At 43.8% G+C, this 17,364-nt stretch overlaps 1 protein-coding gene across 5 annotated transcripts in view; it reads left to right on the top strand.

Moving 5' to 3' along the window:
* Positions 1–17,364, top strand: part of CCDC13 (coiled-coil domain containing 13) — a 69,101-nt gene that overhangs the window by 46,235 nt on the left and 5,502 nt on the right. For all 5 annotated transcript variants that reach the window (XM_015131236.3, XM_077992244.1, XM_015131234.3 and 2 more), the window contains 2 exons: positions 13,581–13,735; positions 17,222–17,336. In XM_015131236.3, the coding sequence (XP_014986722.3) occupies positions 13,581–13,735; positions 17,222–17,336 (270 nt within the window). The remainder of the gene's footprint in view (positions 1–13,580; positions 13,736–17,221; positions 17,337–17,364) is intronic.

The following is a 17,364-nucleotide window of genomic DNA, read 5'->3' as shown; positions in this document are numbered from 1 at the left end:
GGCTCATGCCTGTAATCCCAGCACTTTGGGAGGCCGAGTTGGGTGGATCACCTGAGGTCAGGAGTTCAAGACCACCCTGGCCAACGTGGTGAAACCCCATCTCTACTAAAAATCCAAAAATTAGCAGACGTGGTGGCAGGCACCTGTAATCCCACCTACTCGGGAGGCTGAAGCAGAATTGCTTGAACCCGGGAGGTGGAGGTTGCAGTGAGCCGAGATCACACTATTGCATTCCAGCCTGGGTAAAAAGAGCAAAACACCTCTGTCTCAAAAACAAAACAACAACACAAAAAAACCCTCCTGTTCTCTTTCTTATAGCATTTGTTCTTTCATTACGATTTTTGCCTTTCTCCTTTTAATAATTTTGAACTTATTCCCTTAGAGTTTTCTACTATCTTCATTACTTAGGATCCTAAGTAGTGTCTGTCGGCTCTCCCCTTGTAGGAAATTATTTCCTTGTGTGGTTTCGATTTTTGTGATTTTTATGAGCTTATCTTCAGTGGGGCTTTTTTTCTTGTAGGAGTTCTTAGGTTATGACAATGTTTCTGTGGAGGTGTTCTGCGTTTGTTTCTGTGAAGCTTTTAGGGTTTCAGTGGTCTCTGATTGGTACTTTATGCTAATTTATTGGTGTAGATTTCCTGAACACATGAATGCTGCCCTTGTGTTTCAGTTTCACATAATTGGTGCTTCCTCCCCTCCTCCCCATTTCCCAAGGCCCTGATAGACTACAGGCTTCCTTACTACTTTCCTGAACTTGTAGATGGATATTATCTTAGTCCTTTTTTTTTGAGACAGGGTCTCACTCTGTCACCCAGGCTGGAGTGCAGTAGTGTGATCACAGAGCACTGCAGCCTCGACTTCTTGTTCTCCAGTGATCCTCCCACCTCAGCCTCTGGAGTAGCTGGGATCACAGGCACATGCCAACATGCCCGGCTAATTTTTGTATTTGTATAGACTCACATTAAATGCATCTTTACATTTTTATGGGAGTATATCTGTATCACAAATTCCTAAAAATGAAATGGCTGAATCAAAGAATACGCACATTTAAAATGTTCACAAATCATGACAAATTGACTTTTAAAAGAATCAATTTACATTCTTACCAGTAATGTGAACTATTTTTCCCCATACCCTCATAGTTACTAAGTTTTATTAATCTTTAACATTTTTTGCCAAGCTAACAAAGGAGTGCTAAGATCTCCTTGTTTTGATCTGCTTTGCTATGACCAAAAGTGAGAATAAGTATACTCTCTTTTCCACATAACTTTTACGTTTTTTTCTTTTAACTACCTATTCATGCTGTTGCACGTGTTTTAGAGTTGTTTATATTTTTATTTGACTTATGAAAGAACACTTTAGTATTATATAAATGGTATTATGTATATAATGTGTAATATTATGTATGTTTGTCTTCATGAAGATTTTGTGTCACTGTGCTAAATTCATTCTTAGGATTCTTAGGTAGGGGGAAACCTCCTTATCCGAGTATTTTTTACCAGCATCCCCACAGTTACAGACCCTATGAAAGCAAAATTTTTAACATAAAAACACTCATCATTTGACTATTTAATATTCTTCACTTCACATTGGCATTGGGTCACTTTGGTCAGACTCTTGAAATACAATGAAAATCAATTATGAAGCAAAAAGGTAAACCTTTCAAAATACTTGGAATTTTATGAGATTGATGCACATGAGTTTGGAGAACTATTAGAATCGTAGTCAGAGACATTGACAAATTAGGATCTAGCTGAGTTAGGCCCGTTAACAATTGAAGAAAATCAGTGAGACCAGCGATTGGTCAAAAGAGAATAATCAGAATACCGAAGGGTCCTAAAGGTCTTGAAGCTGACAGACATCTGTAGATCCCAGGCAGGAGGAGCAGCCTCAGGTCTGGAGAGGGGTGGAGGACGAAGAAAGAGCTGGTTTTGGTGCATATTTGCAGGAAAAGCTGTAGAGGCTGCTGATAGATTGGAAGCTGAAGATGAGGAAGAAAGAGAAGGCAAGAGTGACCCCCAGGTATCTGGGCTAAGCAACTGCATGAGCGAGGATCACATTTATTGAGATATGGAAGGCACATTATGGGGGAGAAGGACAGAAATCAAGAGACTGCTTATTCCTAAAATTTCGTGGGAATTCACAATGCGATTTGCTATTTTATATGATGTTTTGCTGTTGGTTTATTATTTCCTCTATTATAAATGGAGTTAAACAAAATGTGTACATTGCTGAAATTCATAACAGAAAAGTGAAACCCCTCCCCCACAGTTGAGTCAATAGCTGCTGCATATTCCTTTTTGTTTTCAGTCCAGTGGCTGAATTATATTATCCTTGTATTTATTTGTTTTTAAATGTTTAATTTGTTATAAATGTTTAAATTAGATTATATATTATGCATAATCTTCTGCTACTTATTTTACTTAGTATATTGCATTCTCATGTCAGTACATATTCCTTTTATGGTTACAGAATATTTTATTGTATAATCCACTATTATTTATTTGCCATTCTTCTATTGATGGGTTATTAGTTTCTGATTTTAAAATACTTTATTGTGTTGTTTCCTTCTATTCTCATTTTACTTTGAGTTTTTAAAATCAGGAATAGCTACTGATTTTACCAATGCTTCTTCAGTATCTATCGGAAGGATTACATGATTTTCTCCTTTAACCTAATTCCGATGTTGAATCTTACAGCGCTAGTGTTCTTGGAACTATGTTGTGTTACTCTCTTACAATACCATTGAATTTAATTTTCTTTCTTTTTTCCTCTATTTTTACCGTGGTAGGCAGAATTCTAACATTCCCACCCCCGATATACATGCTTTATAAACTTCTCATCCCTTGAGCGTGGGCAGAACCTGTGAATATGGTAGGATATTATTGCCACAATTATGTTAACTTACATGGCAAAGGGGATTTTGCAGAGCTATGTAAGGTTACTCATCAGATGACTTTGAGTTAATCAAACAGGAGACTCTCTGAGTGGGCCTGACCTAATCATATGAGTCCTTTTAGTCTGAGTCTAGCAGTCAGAGACAGAGGAAGCCAGAGTGGAAGCATCATTTTCTTACTGGCCTTGAAGACATTCTCCTGCAAACTGTTACAGGAAAGGGGGTTTTGATCCAGACCCCAAGAGAGGGTTCTTGGATCTCATTCAAGAAAGAATTCAGGGCGAGTCCACAGCACAAAGCAAAAGCAAGTTTATTAAGAAAGTAAAGGAATAGGCCGGGTGCGGTGGCTCATGCCTGTAATCCCAGCACTTTGGGAGGCCAAGACGGACGAATCACAAGGTCAGGAGATCGAGACCATCCTGGCTAACTTGGTGAAACCCCATCTCTACTAAAAATACAAAAAAATTAGCCAGGCGTAGTGGCGGGCGCCTGTAGGCCCAGCTACTCAGGAGGCTGAGGCAGGAGAATGGCATGAACCCAGGAGGTGGAGCTTGCAGTGAGCTGAGATCCTGCCACTGCACTCCAGCCTGGGTGACAGAGCGAGACGCCATCTCAAAAAAAAAAAAAAAAAAAAAAAAGAAAGTAAAGGAATAAAAGAATGGCTACTCCACAGGCACAGCAGTCCCCAGGGCTGCTGGTTGTCCATTTTTATGGTTATGCTAAACAAGAGGTGGATTATTCATGCCTCCCCTTTCTAGACCATATAGGGTAACTTCCTGACGTTGCCATGGCATCTGTAAACTGTCATGGTGCTGGTGGGAGTGTAGCAGTGAGGACAACCAAAGGTCAGTCTCATTGCCATCTTGGTTTTGGTGGGTTTTGGCCAGCTTCTTTACTGCAAACTGTTTTATCAGCAGGGTCTTTATGACCTGTATCTTGTGCCAACTTCCTATCTCATCCTGTGACTTAGAATGCCTTAACCCTCTGGGAATGCAGCCCAGCAGGTTTCAGCCTTATTTTATCCAGCTCCTCTTTAAGATGGAGTTGCTCTGGTTCAAATGCCTCTGACATTTCCCCCATCCCTTTTAATCCTTAGGGTTGCAGAGGGATGAAGATCCATCTTTTGTAACTTCTCCAGGCTGAATGGGGCGATGATATTCCTCCCTCTTGTGTTCAGGGTAGTGAGGAGCTCAGTCAGAAAGCATCAGTATGGTGAGGGCCATTCATAACTCTTGAGTCCAACAAAATGTAGTATCTGGAAGATTAATAAGTGTTCAATTTAAGAAAACATTCAGTAAGCTCATCCTGCATTCCTCTACAAAGAGTACAACAGCAATATATTCCACAACAGTAAAGCAAGATAAGTAAAATTATCTCAAGTAAACTAAAGTAGAATGCTTTCCATGAACTGGCCAACTGTTGGAACCAAGCTGATATGGGGTTGCTAGCCAATTCCAATACATGCCCAGAATTAGAATACTGATCCAGATTTTTACATGACCCATCTCTCGTGTTTCTTCTGAGCAGCAGTCGGAGATCACTGGTTGGTTCACAGGAATAAACAAGGTCAGTTGCCCAAGGGGTTTTTATTGGCTCTATGAGTCAAATTTGACTCCTTAAAGGAAAGCACACCATTCCAATCAAAGTTTTGGTAAAATAACCAATTTCTCCAATTGTGTCCTCTTGCAAAAGAAAACAGATTCATATTGCACTTATGCAAATAACTGCATTGCCATAAGTTAAGAATACTCACACATAGTTTCCAAATTCTGGAGAAATCAGGTAGATAGAAACAAATATGTTCCAAATTTTGTTCACAGGAGTATACTTTACTCAATTGTTAAAAGCTGTAAACAGCTGAAAAGTTTCCTTGACTCTGAAAAACAAAGCAAAGGATCAGCAACATTTTAAACAAAATTAGAAAGATAACTTTAGACTTCTACAGTTTAGTACATGCAGTTAACTTCTGTTTGATATTCAGGAACATTTCAGCTCTCCACAAGTCCTGAAAGTTTTTTCCTCTATTCTAATGTTGCAATTTCCAAAGTTATCAGAAACTTGCATTTAAGAACATCTGTCAAAATCCTGTAGTTGATTATAAACCACCTTCTAAAGATGATTAAAACAAGAAAACAATTGTAGATGATAAAAAGTCTTAGGACAGCGACTATTAAACGCACAATTGACTAGGAAATTTTGGTTACCTCTGTGGCACACATGATTTTATGTAATAATTATCAATAACATACATTAAGTCCTATCAGAATTATAGGAGTTTTAAAAATAATTTTGGAACATATACCTGTAACACATTTATACAAATATTGTCCAAAGAAAGCCAAGCACTATTTCATATTTGACAATGCTTTCTATATGATTTTTATACCAAATAAGCCAAATCTTACTGTTGCATTAGTGCATTATTGATGTCAAATCCAATTCTTAATAAAACCTTATAGATAAATTTATTTAATCTTAATCAGTTTCACCATAAGGTAAGATTCTTACAAACTTTGTATAACCCTTTACAAGTTTTTGTTAAAGAGATCATAGGCAGGTTTTTGCTCTAAGAAAAAACCTGTTGTGCTTTTATTCCAATGTTTAATTGATGGAAAAACTGAATAATACTCCTTTAACTTTAGTCAATATGTTCACACACAGAATTTCTTTTACAATTAACTTTTCACAAACCTTCCACCATTTGCTTAAACCTTTAGTTTTATTCTAACTTAAAACAATCCTTTAACCTTTAATCTAGGCAAGAAAAATCCACATTCCCATGACTTCTTATAATTTTTCACCAAAAACACATTTCACTTTCTTTACACACCTTGCATGTAAAACTGTTTCTTCAGTAGTCTCAGTTACATGTTACAGTGGCAACTCTTAGCAACTTTTACTTTTGGTGAAAACCTTGGTAAGTTTGGGATTTTAATTATGTACTAGTATGGAGCCTAGGACAGCAAACAGAAGTGCAGATAAGGTCTGACTCTTTCTAGCGTCTAACTTCTAATGTGTCCCAGGCCTTAACCTAGCTGTAAAGCAGGTAAGTCATACAGTTAGGAGTCATAATGGCATTTTACGAAGCATTTAGGAGGCCTAACAAGCTTCAAATTATACAACATTTCTTGCATAAATTTCCTTTTTTTTTTTTTTTTTGAGACGGAGTCTCACTGTGTCGCCCAGGCTGGAGTGCAGTGGCCGGATCTCAGCTCACTGCAAGCTCTGCCTCCCGGGTTTTTACGCCATTCTCCTGCCTCAGCCTCCCGAGTAGCCGGGACTACAGGCGCCTGCCACCTCGCCCAGCTAGTTTTTTGTATTTTTTAGTAGAGACGGGGTTTCACCGTGTTAGCCAGGATGGTCTCGAACTCCTGACCTCATGATCCGCCCGTCTCGGCCTCCCAAAGTGCTGGGATTACAGGCTTGAGCCACCGCGCAGGCCAAATTTCCTTTTTTTAAGCAAGTAGTCATTTTACTTTAAGACAAGAATTTACCATGCAACATCCTTTCTTACATAAAATCTCTTTTCTTTATAACCATCTTTGCATAGCTAGGGGGCATGGCTAATTCCACATGTCCCCAGGCCTTATGTAGAATCTAATGCTCCAAAGTAGGTAAATTGAACAATTTTCAAAAGTCAAAGAAGCAATTTATGATCCTAAAGAATTTAGTAAATGTAATATCTGACCTGCATAATTTAGACTAAATGTTTACATTTTTGAAGATATTTTTATTTTACCAATAATCTTTAAAATTTTTTATTTCCCCAAAATTACTTAAGTCATATGAAGTAAAAGACATTATGTTTTTTACTTTTCTGATAAAATATTTAAGCTCTTATTATTTTCAAACCAATTAGTTAAAGCTCTTTCATGTATAAACATCACACAAACAATACATATAAATACAGACAGAAGATAAAAGACTCATCCCCTGAGCTGGAAATTGAACCCTGAACCCAGGCTGCCATTGTGAAAAGAGAAAGCATAGCCACATGGTTACAAGGTCAAGCTCCCAAGGATTTACAAGACAAGAAGGAAACCTCATCCAGTTTTTTCAGGGATCTGCAGCAAAGTTTGTAACTGACCAGTTTGCTGGGCCGTCTTGAAAAGCAGGTTTATGGGTGTCCTAAACCTGTGTTCCATCATACGGTACCCCTCCTTATGACGGAACAATACAGAAAAACACATAAAGCACACCAGATTCGCTGCAGCTTAAGACTAGCCTCACAAATCCTTTTTCCGATTAATTAAAACTTTACAGGAGATAAACAATGACTTTTACCAATCTGCACAGAGAGAGAAAGAGGAAAGCATTGCCTGAGGCAGAGTGGGGAAGAGAGGCCAGAGAAAGACCCACCCATTGCAGCGACACTGAAAAGTTCAGGCGGCTGCTTGTCAGTAGTGAAGGGATCTTTTCCAGCAGTCCCATCAGCTCTTAGCTTTCCCTTTTAGGGAAGAAAAAGCTCCCCATGTCCCACAGTCCTGTACGTGCCTAATCTTGTCACCCACAGCCATCTGCAAAGAGTGCAAGACAGATTAACCCAAAGAGAATAGCAGTTAACATCCCATAGTGCCAAACTCATTTTTAGCTGAAAGGGACTTTACCCAGAGGAACTTTACTGAGAGGGGCCGCTCACCCCCTACAGCTTAGAAGGGACTCTAACCCTCCTAAGTTGGGCCTCTAACCCAAGGTCAGTCAAGCGTCTTTGTTTTTTTACTAAGAGGGGCCTCTAACCCACTTTGTCTTAGGAGAGACTCTTAACTCCCCTAAGTTGGGCCTCTAACCCAATCCCATCCTTTACCCAGGTTAATGCACCCCACTTACCCAAAGTCGTCCAATCAATGCTGAAGTCTATTTCCTTTGGGTTGGGGGTTCTCCTCAGTGTTCTCCTTTCTGTGGTTCACTAGAAAGATGTTACTGGATCCCACCACTTACCTAAAGTTAGCCTTTGGGTCAGGAGTTTCCTCACTATAGTTGCTTCCGTAGTCACCAGGAAGATGTTACAGGAACCCAACACTTACCCAAAGTTAACCTTTGAGGTGGCGGTTTCCTCACTTTAGTCCCTTCAGTGGCCACCAGAAAGATGTTACAGGAAAGGGGTCCTGATCCAGACCAAAGAGAGGGTTCTCGGATCGTGTGCAAGAAAGAATTCAGGGCAAGTCCACAGCGCAAAGCAAAGGCAAGTTTATTAAGAAAGTAAAGGAATAAAAGAATGGCTACTCAACAGGCACAGCAGTCCCCAGGGCTGCTGGTTACCCGTTTTTATGGTTATTTCTTGATGATTTGCTAAACAAGGGGTGGATTATTTATGCTTCCCCTTTCTAGACCATACAGGGTAAATTCCTGACATTGCCATGGCACCTGTCAACTGTCATGGCACTGGTGGGAGTGTAGCAGTGAGGACAGCCAGAGGTCACTTTCATCATCATCTTGGTTTTGGTGGGTTTGGACCAACTTTTTTACTGTAACCTGTTTTATCAGCAGGGTCTTTATGACCTGTATCTTGTGCTGACCTCCTATCTCAATCCTGTGACTTAGAATGCCTTAACCCTCTGGGAATGCAGCCCAGTAGGTTTCAGCCTTATTTCACCCAGCTCCTCTTTAAGATGGAGTTGCTCTGGTTCTAACGCCTCTGACAAAACCACTACGCTTTGGAGAGAACAACACGGCGGTGGATGATTGTGGATTATGTCATAGCAACACAAAATGGACGAAGACACACCTTTAGGCCCAGCTGGGTAACATACCTGAACTCTAGAATAAGGAGAAAAATCTAGGAGCTGACAGCCACCCAAGTCATTAGCCAGCAAGAAAATGGAGACCACAGTCCTACAAATATAGGGGACTAACTTCTGCTAACAACCTGATTGAGCTTGGAAAATGATCCCATGCCTCAGATCAGATAGCTACTCCTTCTGACACCTTGACTTCAGCAACGTAAGACACTGACAAATTAGCTAAGCCAACCTTGCACTTCTAACCTACAGAAACTGTGAAATAATAAATCTGTGTGGTGTATGTATGTTTTAATTGTGGTAAACTATATACACCAAACATTTGTCATTTTAACCATTAAAAGTGTACAATTCAGTGGCATTAATTACATTAACAATACTGTGCAACTATTATCACTATTTCCAAACTTTTCATAACCACAAACAGAAACTCTATTACTATTAAGCAATAGCTTCTCATATCGCACCCCGCAAGCCCAGCATCTAGTAACCTCTTTACTTTTTTTTTTAAGACAGAGTCTCGCTCTGTCACCCCGTCTAGAGTGCAACGGCGTGATCTTGGCTCACTGCAAGCTCCACCTCCCGGATTCAAGCAATTCTCCTGTCTCAGCCTCACAAGTAGATAGGACTCCAGGCGCCCACCACCACGCCCAGCTAATTTTTGTATTTTTGGAAGAGATGGGGTTTTGCCATGTTGGCCAGGCTGGTCTTGAACTCCTGACCTCAGGTGATCCACCCGCCTCAGCCTCCCAAAGTGCCAGGATTACATGCATGAGCCACCACAACCTCTTTTCTATGAATTTGCCTAGTCTAGATATTTTGTATAAGTGAAGTCATACAATATTTACCCTTTTGTGTCTGGCTTATTTCACTTGGCACAGTGTTTCCAAGGTTCATTCATATGGTAGCATATGTCAGAACTTCAATCCTTTTTATGGCTGAATAATATTTTATTGTGTGTATATACCACGTTTTGTCTATCCATTCTTCTGTTGATGGACACGTGAATTGTTTCCACCTTTTTGGCTATTGTGAATAATGCTACAAGAACATTGCTGTACAAGTACCTGTTTGAGTCCTCGTTTTCAATTCTAGAAGTGGAATTGTTTGATCATATGGTAATTTTATGGTTAGCTTTTTTTTTTTCCTTTTTTTTTTTTTTTTTTTTTGAGACGGAGTCTCACTCAGTCGCCCAGGCTGGAGTGCAGTGGCGCGATCTCGGCTCACTGCAAGCTCTGCCTCCCGGATTCACGCCATTCTCCTGCCTCAGCCTCCCAAGTAGCTGGGACTACAGGCGCCCGATGCCACGCCCGGCTAATTTTTTGCATTTTTAGTAGAGACGGGGTTTCACTGTGTTAGCCAGGATGGTCTCGATCTCCTGACTTCGTGATCCGCCTGCCTCAGCCTCCCAAAGTGCTTGGATTACAGGCGTGAGCCACTGCACCCGGCGTATGGTTAGCTTTTTGAGGAGCCACCAAACTTTTCCACAAAACTCTTCCACTTTATGGTCCCACCAGCAGTGTACAAGGGTTCTAATTTCTCTACACCCTCACCAACACTTATTATTTTCCTTTCTTTCAATTATAGCCATCCTAGTAGGTTTGAAATAATACCTCTTTGTGATTTGGATTTGCTTTTACCTAATGGCTAATGATGTTGAGCATCTATTTGTGTGCTTATTGGCCATTTGTATATTTTCTTTGGAGAAACACAAGTCTTTTGCCTACTTTTTAATTGGGTTGTTTGTCCTGTTGTTGAGTTGTAGGAGCTCTTTATGTTTTTTGGAAAATTTGTGTTGTTTTATGTCACCGTTTGTGGTAACTTGTTATGCAGCAGTACTAATACATTTACCCTATTATTAACTGTGAAATCAAGTTTTTTATAAACTTATAGGAAGCCATCTATTTTTTCTATATTGTGGAATTGTCAGAATAGCAAGAATGATTGGTTCCTTGGAGGTTAGATAAAACTTTCTTGAGAACCTGGCTTGACCTGATTTTTTGTGTTGTTTTGGAGGTAGATCTTTGACAACCTTTTTTCAAATTTAGATTTTCTGTCTTCTTGAAGTAATATTAGTACATCTCTTGGTTACTTACAGAATTAAACGTAATAATGCTGATGCAGTGCCTTAACACAGTAGTCAGTACGTGGAAAGCACTCAAAAAAAGTGTTAGCTGTGCTGTTGTTATAAGATTTTTCTCCTTATCTTGGAGTTCAGGTATGTTACCCAGCTGTGTCTAAGGATGTGTCTTAGTCCATTTTGTGTTTCTATAACAGAATACCACAGACTGAGTAATTTATAAAGAAAATAAATTTATTTCTCACAGCTCTGGAGGCTGGACAGCCCATTATCAAGGTGCCAGCATCTGACAAGGGCCTTCTTGCAGCATCCCGTGGTGGAAGGCAGAAGGGAAATGACATGGGGAGATTTGAAGTGGGGACAAAGTTATCCTTCATCAGAAACCCACTCTCACGATAACTAACGCACTCCACTACTGACCAGTGGAACTTTCTGTGATGATGGAGTTGTTCAGTATCTGTACTGACCAATACAGCTGCCATTAGCCACTTGTGGCTTTTAAGAACTTGAAATATCACTAGTGTGACTGAGGAACTGAATTTTTATACAATTTTCATGAACTTTATTTTTTTTTCTTTGTGTCGAGACAGAGCCTCACTCTGTTGCCCAGGCCAGAGTACAGTGGTGCGATCTTGGCTCACTGCAACCTCTGCCTCCCAGGCTCAAGTGATCCTCCTACCTCAGCCTTCCAAGTAACTGGGACTACAAGCACGTGCCACCATGCCAGGCTTATTTTTGTACTTTTTTGCAGAGATAGGGTTTTGCCATGTTGTCTAGACTGGTCTTGAACTCCTGGGCTCAAGTGATCCACCCACCTCTCCCTCCCAAAGCACAGGAGTGAGCCATCATGCATGGCATGAACTTTAATTTTTTTTTTTTTTTTTTTTTTTTTTTTTTTTAGATAGAGTTTCGCTCTTGTTGCCCAGCTGGAGTACAATGGCACAATCTCAGCTCACTGCAACCGGCACCTCCCTGGTTCAAGCAATTCTCCTGCCTCAGCCTCCCAAAGTAGCTGGGATTACAGGAGCATGCCACCACACCCAGCTAATTTTTAAAATTTTTTTAAATTTTTTAGTAGAGATGGGGTTTCACCATGTTGGCCAGGCTGGTCTCGAACTTCTGACCTCAGGTGATCCACCCACCTCGGCCTCCCAGAGTGCTGGGATTACAGATGTGGGCCCCCACGCCCAGCCCCTGAACTTTTATTGTAATAGCTACATGTGGACATGAACCTGGCAGTCGCTGTGTTGGGCAGCACAGTTCTATCATATTCTATCACGTTCTATAGTATGAATATGTTACCATTTATTTGTTTGTCCCCTGATGATGGGCCTTTAGGTTGTTTTGGGTTTTTGCTTTTGCAAATAAAATCTCAAGGGATATGCTTAAATATGTGTTAGTAGCTGTGTACTGTGTTACTATACAGCTTTTTATTAGTAGTTGTATACTGTTCAGAATTGTTGCCATTCTGTTCCTTTTGACCTTCACCAAGGTGGAAAGATCACTTCCTCCAGTTTCAAGGCTGCCCCTCTAATTTGCAGGTGTGCATATAACTCTTGGCTTGGGTTAGATCTCAGGGAGTTCCGGCTTCCTCACTGAACCTTTAGTATCATAGAAGTCTGAAATGACACACCTAGCCACAGGAAGGACCTAAGCTCAAGCTCCAGTGGGATTAGACAAGTGCTTCATGTGAAATAACCTTTATAACAGGCATGTAGAAAAAAAAACGATAAGCTTAAGATAATCACTAACTCCAAGAAAAGCAAACAATTAAATGAGAAAGGACATGTGACACTGTGCATCACGGCTCTGACTAATTGTCCTAATGTAGACAGGCTTTTGGTGTCTATGCCCTTTGCTCCCTGCTGTTATGCCTGTGAGTGCTTTATGTTACATGAAAAAGAGATTTTGCAGATATGATTATTGTTATGGACCCTAAAATGGGAAGATTATCCTGGATTATCTGGTGGGCTCAATCTAATCTTTTGAGCCCTTAAAAGCAGAGAAATATCTCCATCTGGGATTATTCAGAGAGATGCTGTGGAGGAAGTCAGAGAGGGTAGAGATTCAAAGCGTGATAAGGGTATCTAGCTGGCTTTAAAGATGGAGGGGGCAAGGTAGCTCCTAGAAGCTGAAATTGACCAACAGCCTGCAGGGAACAGGGACCTCAGTCCTTCAACTACCTGGAACTGGATTCCCTCAGCACTCTGAATGGGCCTGAAAGTGGATTTTCCCCGGAACCTCCAGATAAGAGCCCAGGTCAGCCAACCCCTTGATTTTGGCTTGTGAAACCAGAAGCAGAGAAACCCAGTGAGCTTGCCAGACTTCCGACTTACATAACTGTGAGATAATAAATTTGTGTTGTTTTAAGCTGCTAAATGTATGGTAATTTCTTATAGCTGTGATAGAAAACTGATACACCACCTAATATCAATTCATCCAAAAATGTGTACAGGTGATTCTGTTTGGTAGGGGGAGAGTACTAAAATAAAACTAAATTCTCATTTTCCATGACAGGAAGTCAAAAGATTATATTTAAACCTTTAAAAAATAGCAACATAAGCGTCTGTAGAAATATGGCAGTAAATGTTAAAAGAAACAGCTAGAAGTTTTATAAGTGATTGCTTTTGGAGAGCAGGAATTGGGAATGATGGGGCTGGGAGTGGGCTGATAATTTTTAAATTTTAACCTTGGAGAGAACCGTATGGTGTTTAAATGCATGTTCCTGTGTTACTGCAATGAAAATGAAGAGGTCCCATCACCACCAATGTAAGATGTGCCCATCTCTCTAAGGGCCTGAGCAAGTGGGGTGGGGGCTGCCTCTGCCTACCAGGTCATGTGGCATCCCCTCCTCTCTAATCACCAGGGTGGAGGAGAGCAACAGCAAGCTCCTGGAGTCAGAGAGGAAGCTGCAGGAGGAGCGACACCGCACCGTGGTGCTGGAGCAACATCTGGAGAAGATACGCCTGGAGCCAGGGAAGGCATCGGCCTCCCAGAGAGCAGCCCCCAGGACGAAAGCTGGTAGGGGCCAGGGCAGGAGTCTCAGTGCAGCGGATGGGGCAGTGTTGCTGCTAACAGAGGAGCCAGGCAGCTGCACTGTTTAGCCCGTCAGCAAGTGTGTGAGCGTGTGGGAGGCAGAGCCTCCATCAGGGTGGAGCTCTGCCTGCCCCCGCTGCGGGGTGTCCTTTTCCCTGGGCCTCCTGTTCAGAAGCAGGAGCCCCAGAGCTCCACTGCCTCATGTGGCCCTGGCCTTCCCACCGGTAAGCCCTCAGCATGAGGTGGCAGTGCTGAATGCCCCCAGCCACCACCTCCTCTGGACCCCCACCCCCAGCCCTCAGCCCTCTATCCTGAGCTGAATTCATTAAAAGTGATCATGAGGCACAGCTGGTCTACTGGGGCAGCCCAAGCCACAGTGGCTGAAGCAGGGGAGGAGTCCCTTTCTGCCTCCTGCAGCGGTCAAGTTGATATAAGCAGGAAGTAGCCTCGCCAGAGGTTTGGGGACCCAAGCTCCCTCTATTTTGTGGCTCCACTGTTCTCAACATGCAGCTTCCATCTCCTGGTCTATAATGACTGCCTGAGCTTTCCCATCAGCAGCAGGAAGGGGAGAAGGGAAGGAGACAAACTTCTCCTTACCTTTTACGGTTGCATGTGTCACTTCTGCTCTCATCCCACCAGCCAGATCCCAGACAGTTGGGCATAGCCAGGTGCAGAGGGAAGCTGGGAAATGCTGTCCTTAACTGAAAGGTCTATCACTCTAACACAGTGGTTCTCAAGGTGCAGTGTTCAGACCAGCAGCAACAGCATCTTGTGGGGCTGGGGCAAGCTGGAGGATGCCAGAGCCAGAAGCCACTTCTGGGACGGCTGACTCCCAGGGAGGAAGGGTCTCCAGTGCGGAGGGGCTGGGCCTGCCTCCCTTGGACCTCCCATCCCACCCATCCCAGCACCCTCCAGGCTCTGGAGTGGAGGTGCTGCTGCCCCCACTGCACCCTCTCTCAACATCCCAGTAGCCCCCCAACCCCTCCCCAGCCAAGGATGGTCAGACCCTTGGTCTCAGTGCTCAGCCCAGACGAGGTCAGAATGTTTCCGAAGGGTATGCCAGAAGTAGGGCACAAATAGTGGGTTGAGGCCACCTGCTTTCTCTTCCTCCACCAGCGGGGCCAGGAGCTTCTGCGAATCCAGGCTGAGAAGGAAGAGTCCCTGGGGCTTAGCCTTGCTGACCCTCCTAGACTCTAAGGAATATGTTCCCTAGGAGTGTGGCTTCTCCAGGCTGGGGCTTACCTCCTGCAGGGCAGCAGGACTTCCAACCAGGGAGAGCTAAGCCACAGCAGGCAAGTCACTTTGTTCTGTGCTGGACAGTGAGGGCAGCTGCCTGAGGGAAAGTGTCCAGGTGGCCTCTGCTGCCTACTGGCCTGTAACATGAGCAAAATCCTGCCCCTCTGGTGAGCAGAGCGCCACCTCCCCGTCTCCCCCTGGCCCATCTGTAAAACGAGGAGGCTGGATTTACAATTCAGTCCCCCGTGGCAGTCTCACTCCAGTTGCGGGGAGCTAGACATCTGAGCAGAGATGGAGGAACGGGGAGGGGATGTGGCTTGCAGATCCCTGAGGGAAGAACAAGTGTTGGTGCATGGAAACTTAGCTGGGGGCTTGGAGGAAGAGCCGGAGACAGGGAGGCTGGAGTGGTCCGATCACACAGGGCCTTGAGGGCCAAATAGAATTCACTGAGGCTGCCAAGGCTCTAGAGGCAGAAACGATTATCCCTTTTTTTCAGCTAAGGAAACCAGCTCAGAGAGGGTGATTGTTTGCCCGAGGCCTCTCAGCAGAGGGCGAAAGCCAGGTCTGCTGATGCCAACTGATTTACTGTGGTCACACCACCTCTGAGGGCCTTTTCAGCACCAAGGTTTTCTGATGCTGTGATTTTGATTTTGCCCAAGTTCGCCACCAGTTGAGCTTTGTCTCTCTCTTTTTTTTTTTTTTTTTTTTTGAGACAGAGTCTTGCTCTGTCCCTCAGGCTGGAATGCAGTGGCGCGATCTCAGATCACTGCAACCTCCACCTCCCTGGTTCAAACAATTCCCCTGCCTCAGCCTCCTAAGTAGCTAGGATTACAGGGGTTCGCCACCACACCCTGCTCATTTAGGTATTTTTAGTAGTGATGGTGTTTCACCATGTTGGCCAGGCTGGTCTTGAACTCCTGACCTCAAATAATCCGCCCCCCTTGACCTCCCAAAGTGCTGGGATTACAGGCGTGAGCCACCGCACCTGGCCGAGGCTCTGTTTTTGATTCCCTGTGTCACAGGGCTTAGAAAATCCCATCAGGCTGAACAAGCAGTTTCCTATCCAGGGCAGCCCTAGTTGGGGATGTGGAGGTGCTCAATGGTCGGAATAAGCCAAGGACAGCTTAGCGGTGTCCCCTGGAGCCAGGAAAGGCCCTGAAGAATATTCAGTCTAGCCCCTGTAGAAGGCAGAGCCACTCTGCTGCCTCCCCAGCAACGAGACAGGTTTACACAAGACTAGTCTTGAGGTGCACACCACCATGCCCGGCTAACTTTTTGGTGTTTGTAGTAGAGACAGGGTTTCACCATGTTGGCCAGACTGGTCTCAAACTCCTGATCTCAGGCAATCTGCCCCCACTTGGCCTCCCAGAGTGCTGGGACTACCCGCCTCCCCCAGCCGCTTTGTCTCCTTTTTGTGAGCATTCTGTACCCCTCAACTCCAGTGCCCTGGATCCCCTGCTTCCTAGTATGAAGCTGATGGCCTGGATGGGGACCACTGGTATGAAGGCATCAGGTACAGTGACAACCTAGACTCAGGCTCAGCCTGCAGGCCAGACCTCAGGCTCAACTGCCTTCTCTTTTTGAAAACAAATTACCAGGCTGGGCATGGTGGTTTACGCCTGTAATCCTGGCACTTTGGGAGGCCAAGGTGGACGGATCACTTGAGGCCAAGAGTTTGAGACAGGCTGGCCAACATGACAAAACCCTGTCTCTGCAAAAAATACAATAATTAGCTGGGCAGGTGGCAGGCACCTGTTGTTCCAGCTACTCGGGAGGCTGAGACATGAGAATCACTTGAAGCTGGGAGGCGCAGATTGCTGTGAACCGAAATTTTGCTACTGCACTCCAGCCTGGCAACAGAGCAAGACTCTGTCTCAGAAAAAAAAAAAAAAAAAAAAAGAAAAAGAAAAAAAGAAACGAAAAGAAAAAAAGAAAACAAATTACCAGAAACTTGTAAAGTATAGAGATGGAGACAGGGTGGTGAGGAACCACCTTGATACAGAGCGGGCAGAGTCAGGGCTGTAGCAGAGGCCAAAGCCAGGGGCAGAGGCATGCAGAGGAGGCATCAGGGAGGGCTTCGGAGGGAGGCAGAGCTCAGAGTTGTCCTGCACCCCAAAGGCGGTGTAGTGTTTCACCATGTGGAAGAGCAGGCAGTGGGCAATGCGGGGAGGAGAAGCAGGGTGCTAGCACAGGGCTGTGGCCTCCTCACAGAAAGTGGTTGCTACTGCCCCACAGGTCTGCCCACCTCTAACACCAGGCAAAACCCAACCGGGAGTGAGAAGAAGGACCCACCCTTTGCCCAGCTCTCCGATGTGCCCGTGGAATCCCAAATGGAAGAGCTGACAACCAGGTGCTCCCCTGCCCCACCTTCCTGAAAG

The sequence above is a fragment of the Macaca mulatta genome, chromosome 2, assembly GCF_049350105.2.
Source record: "Macaca mulatta isolate MMU2019108-1 chromosome 2, T2T-MMU8v2.0, whole genome shotgun sequence".
Classification (NCBI taxonomy): domain Eukaryota; kingdom Metazoa; phylum Chordata; class Mammalia; order Primates; family Cercopithecidae; genus Macaca; species Macaca mulatta.
This window is presented reverse-complemented; position numbering and strand designations above follow the sequence as displayed.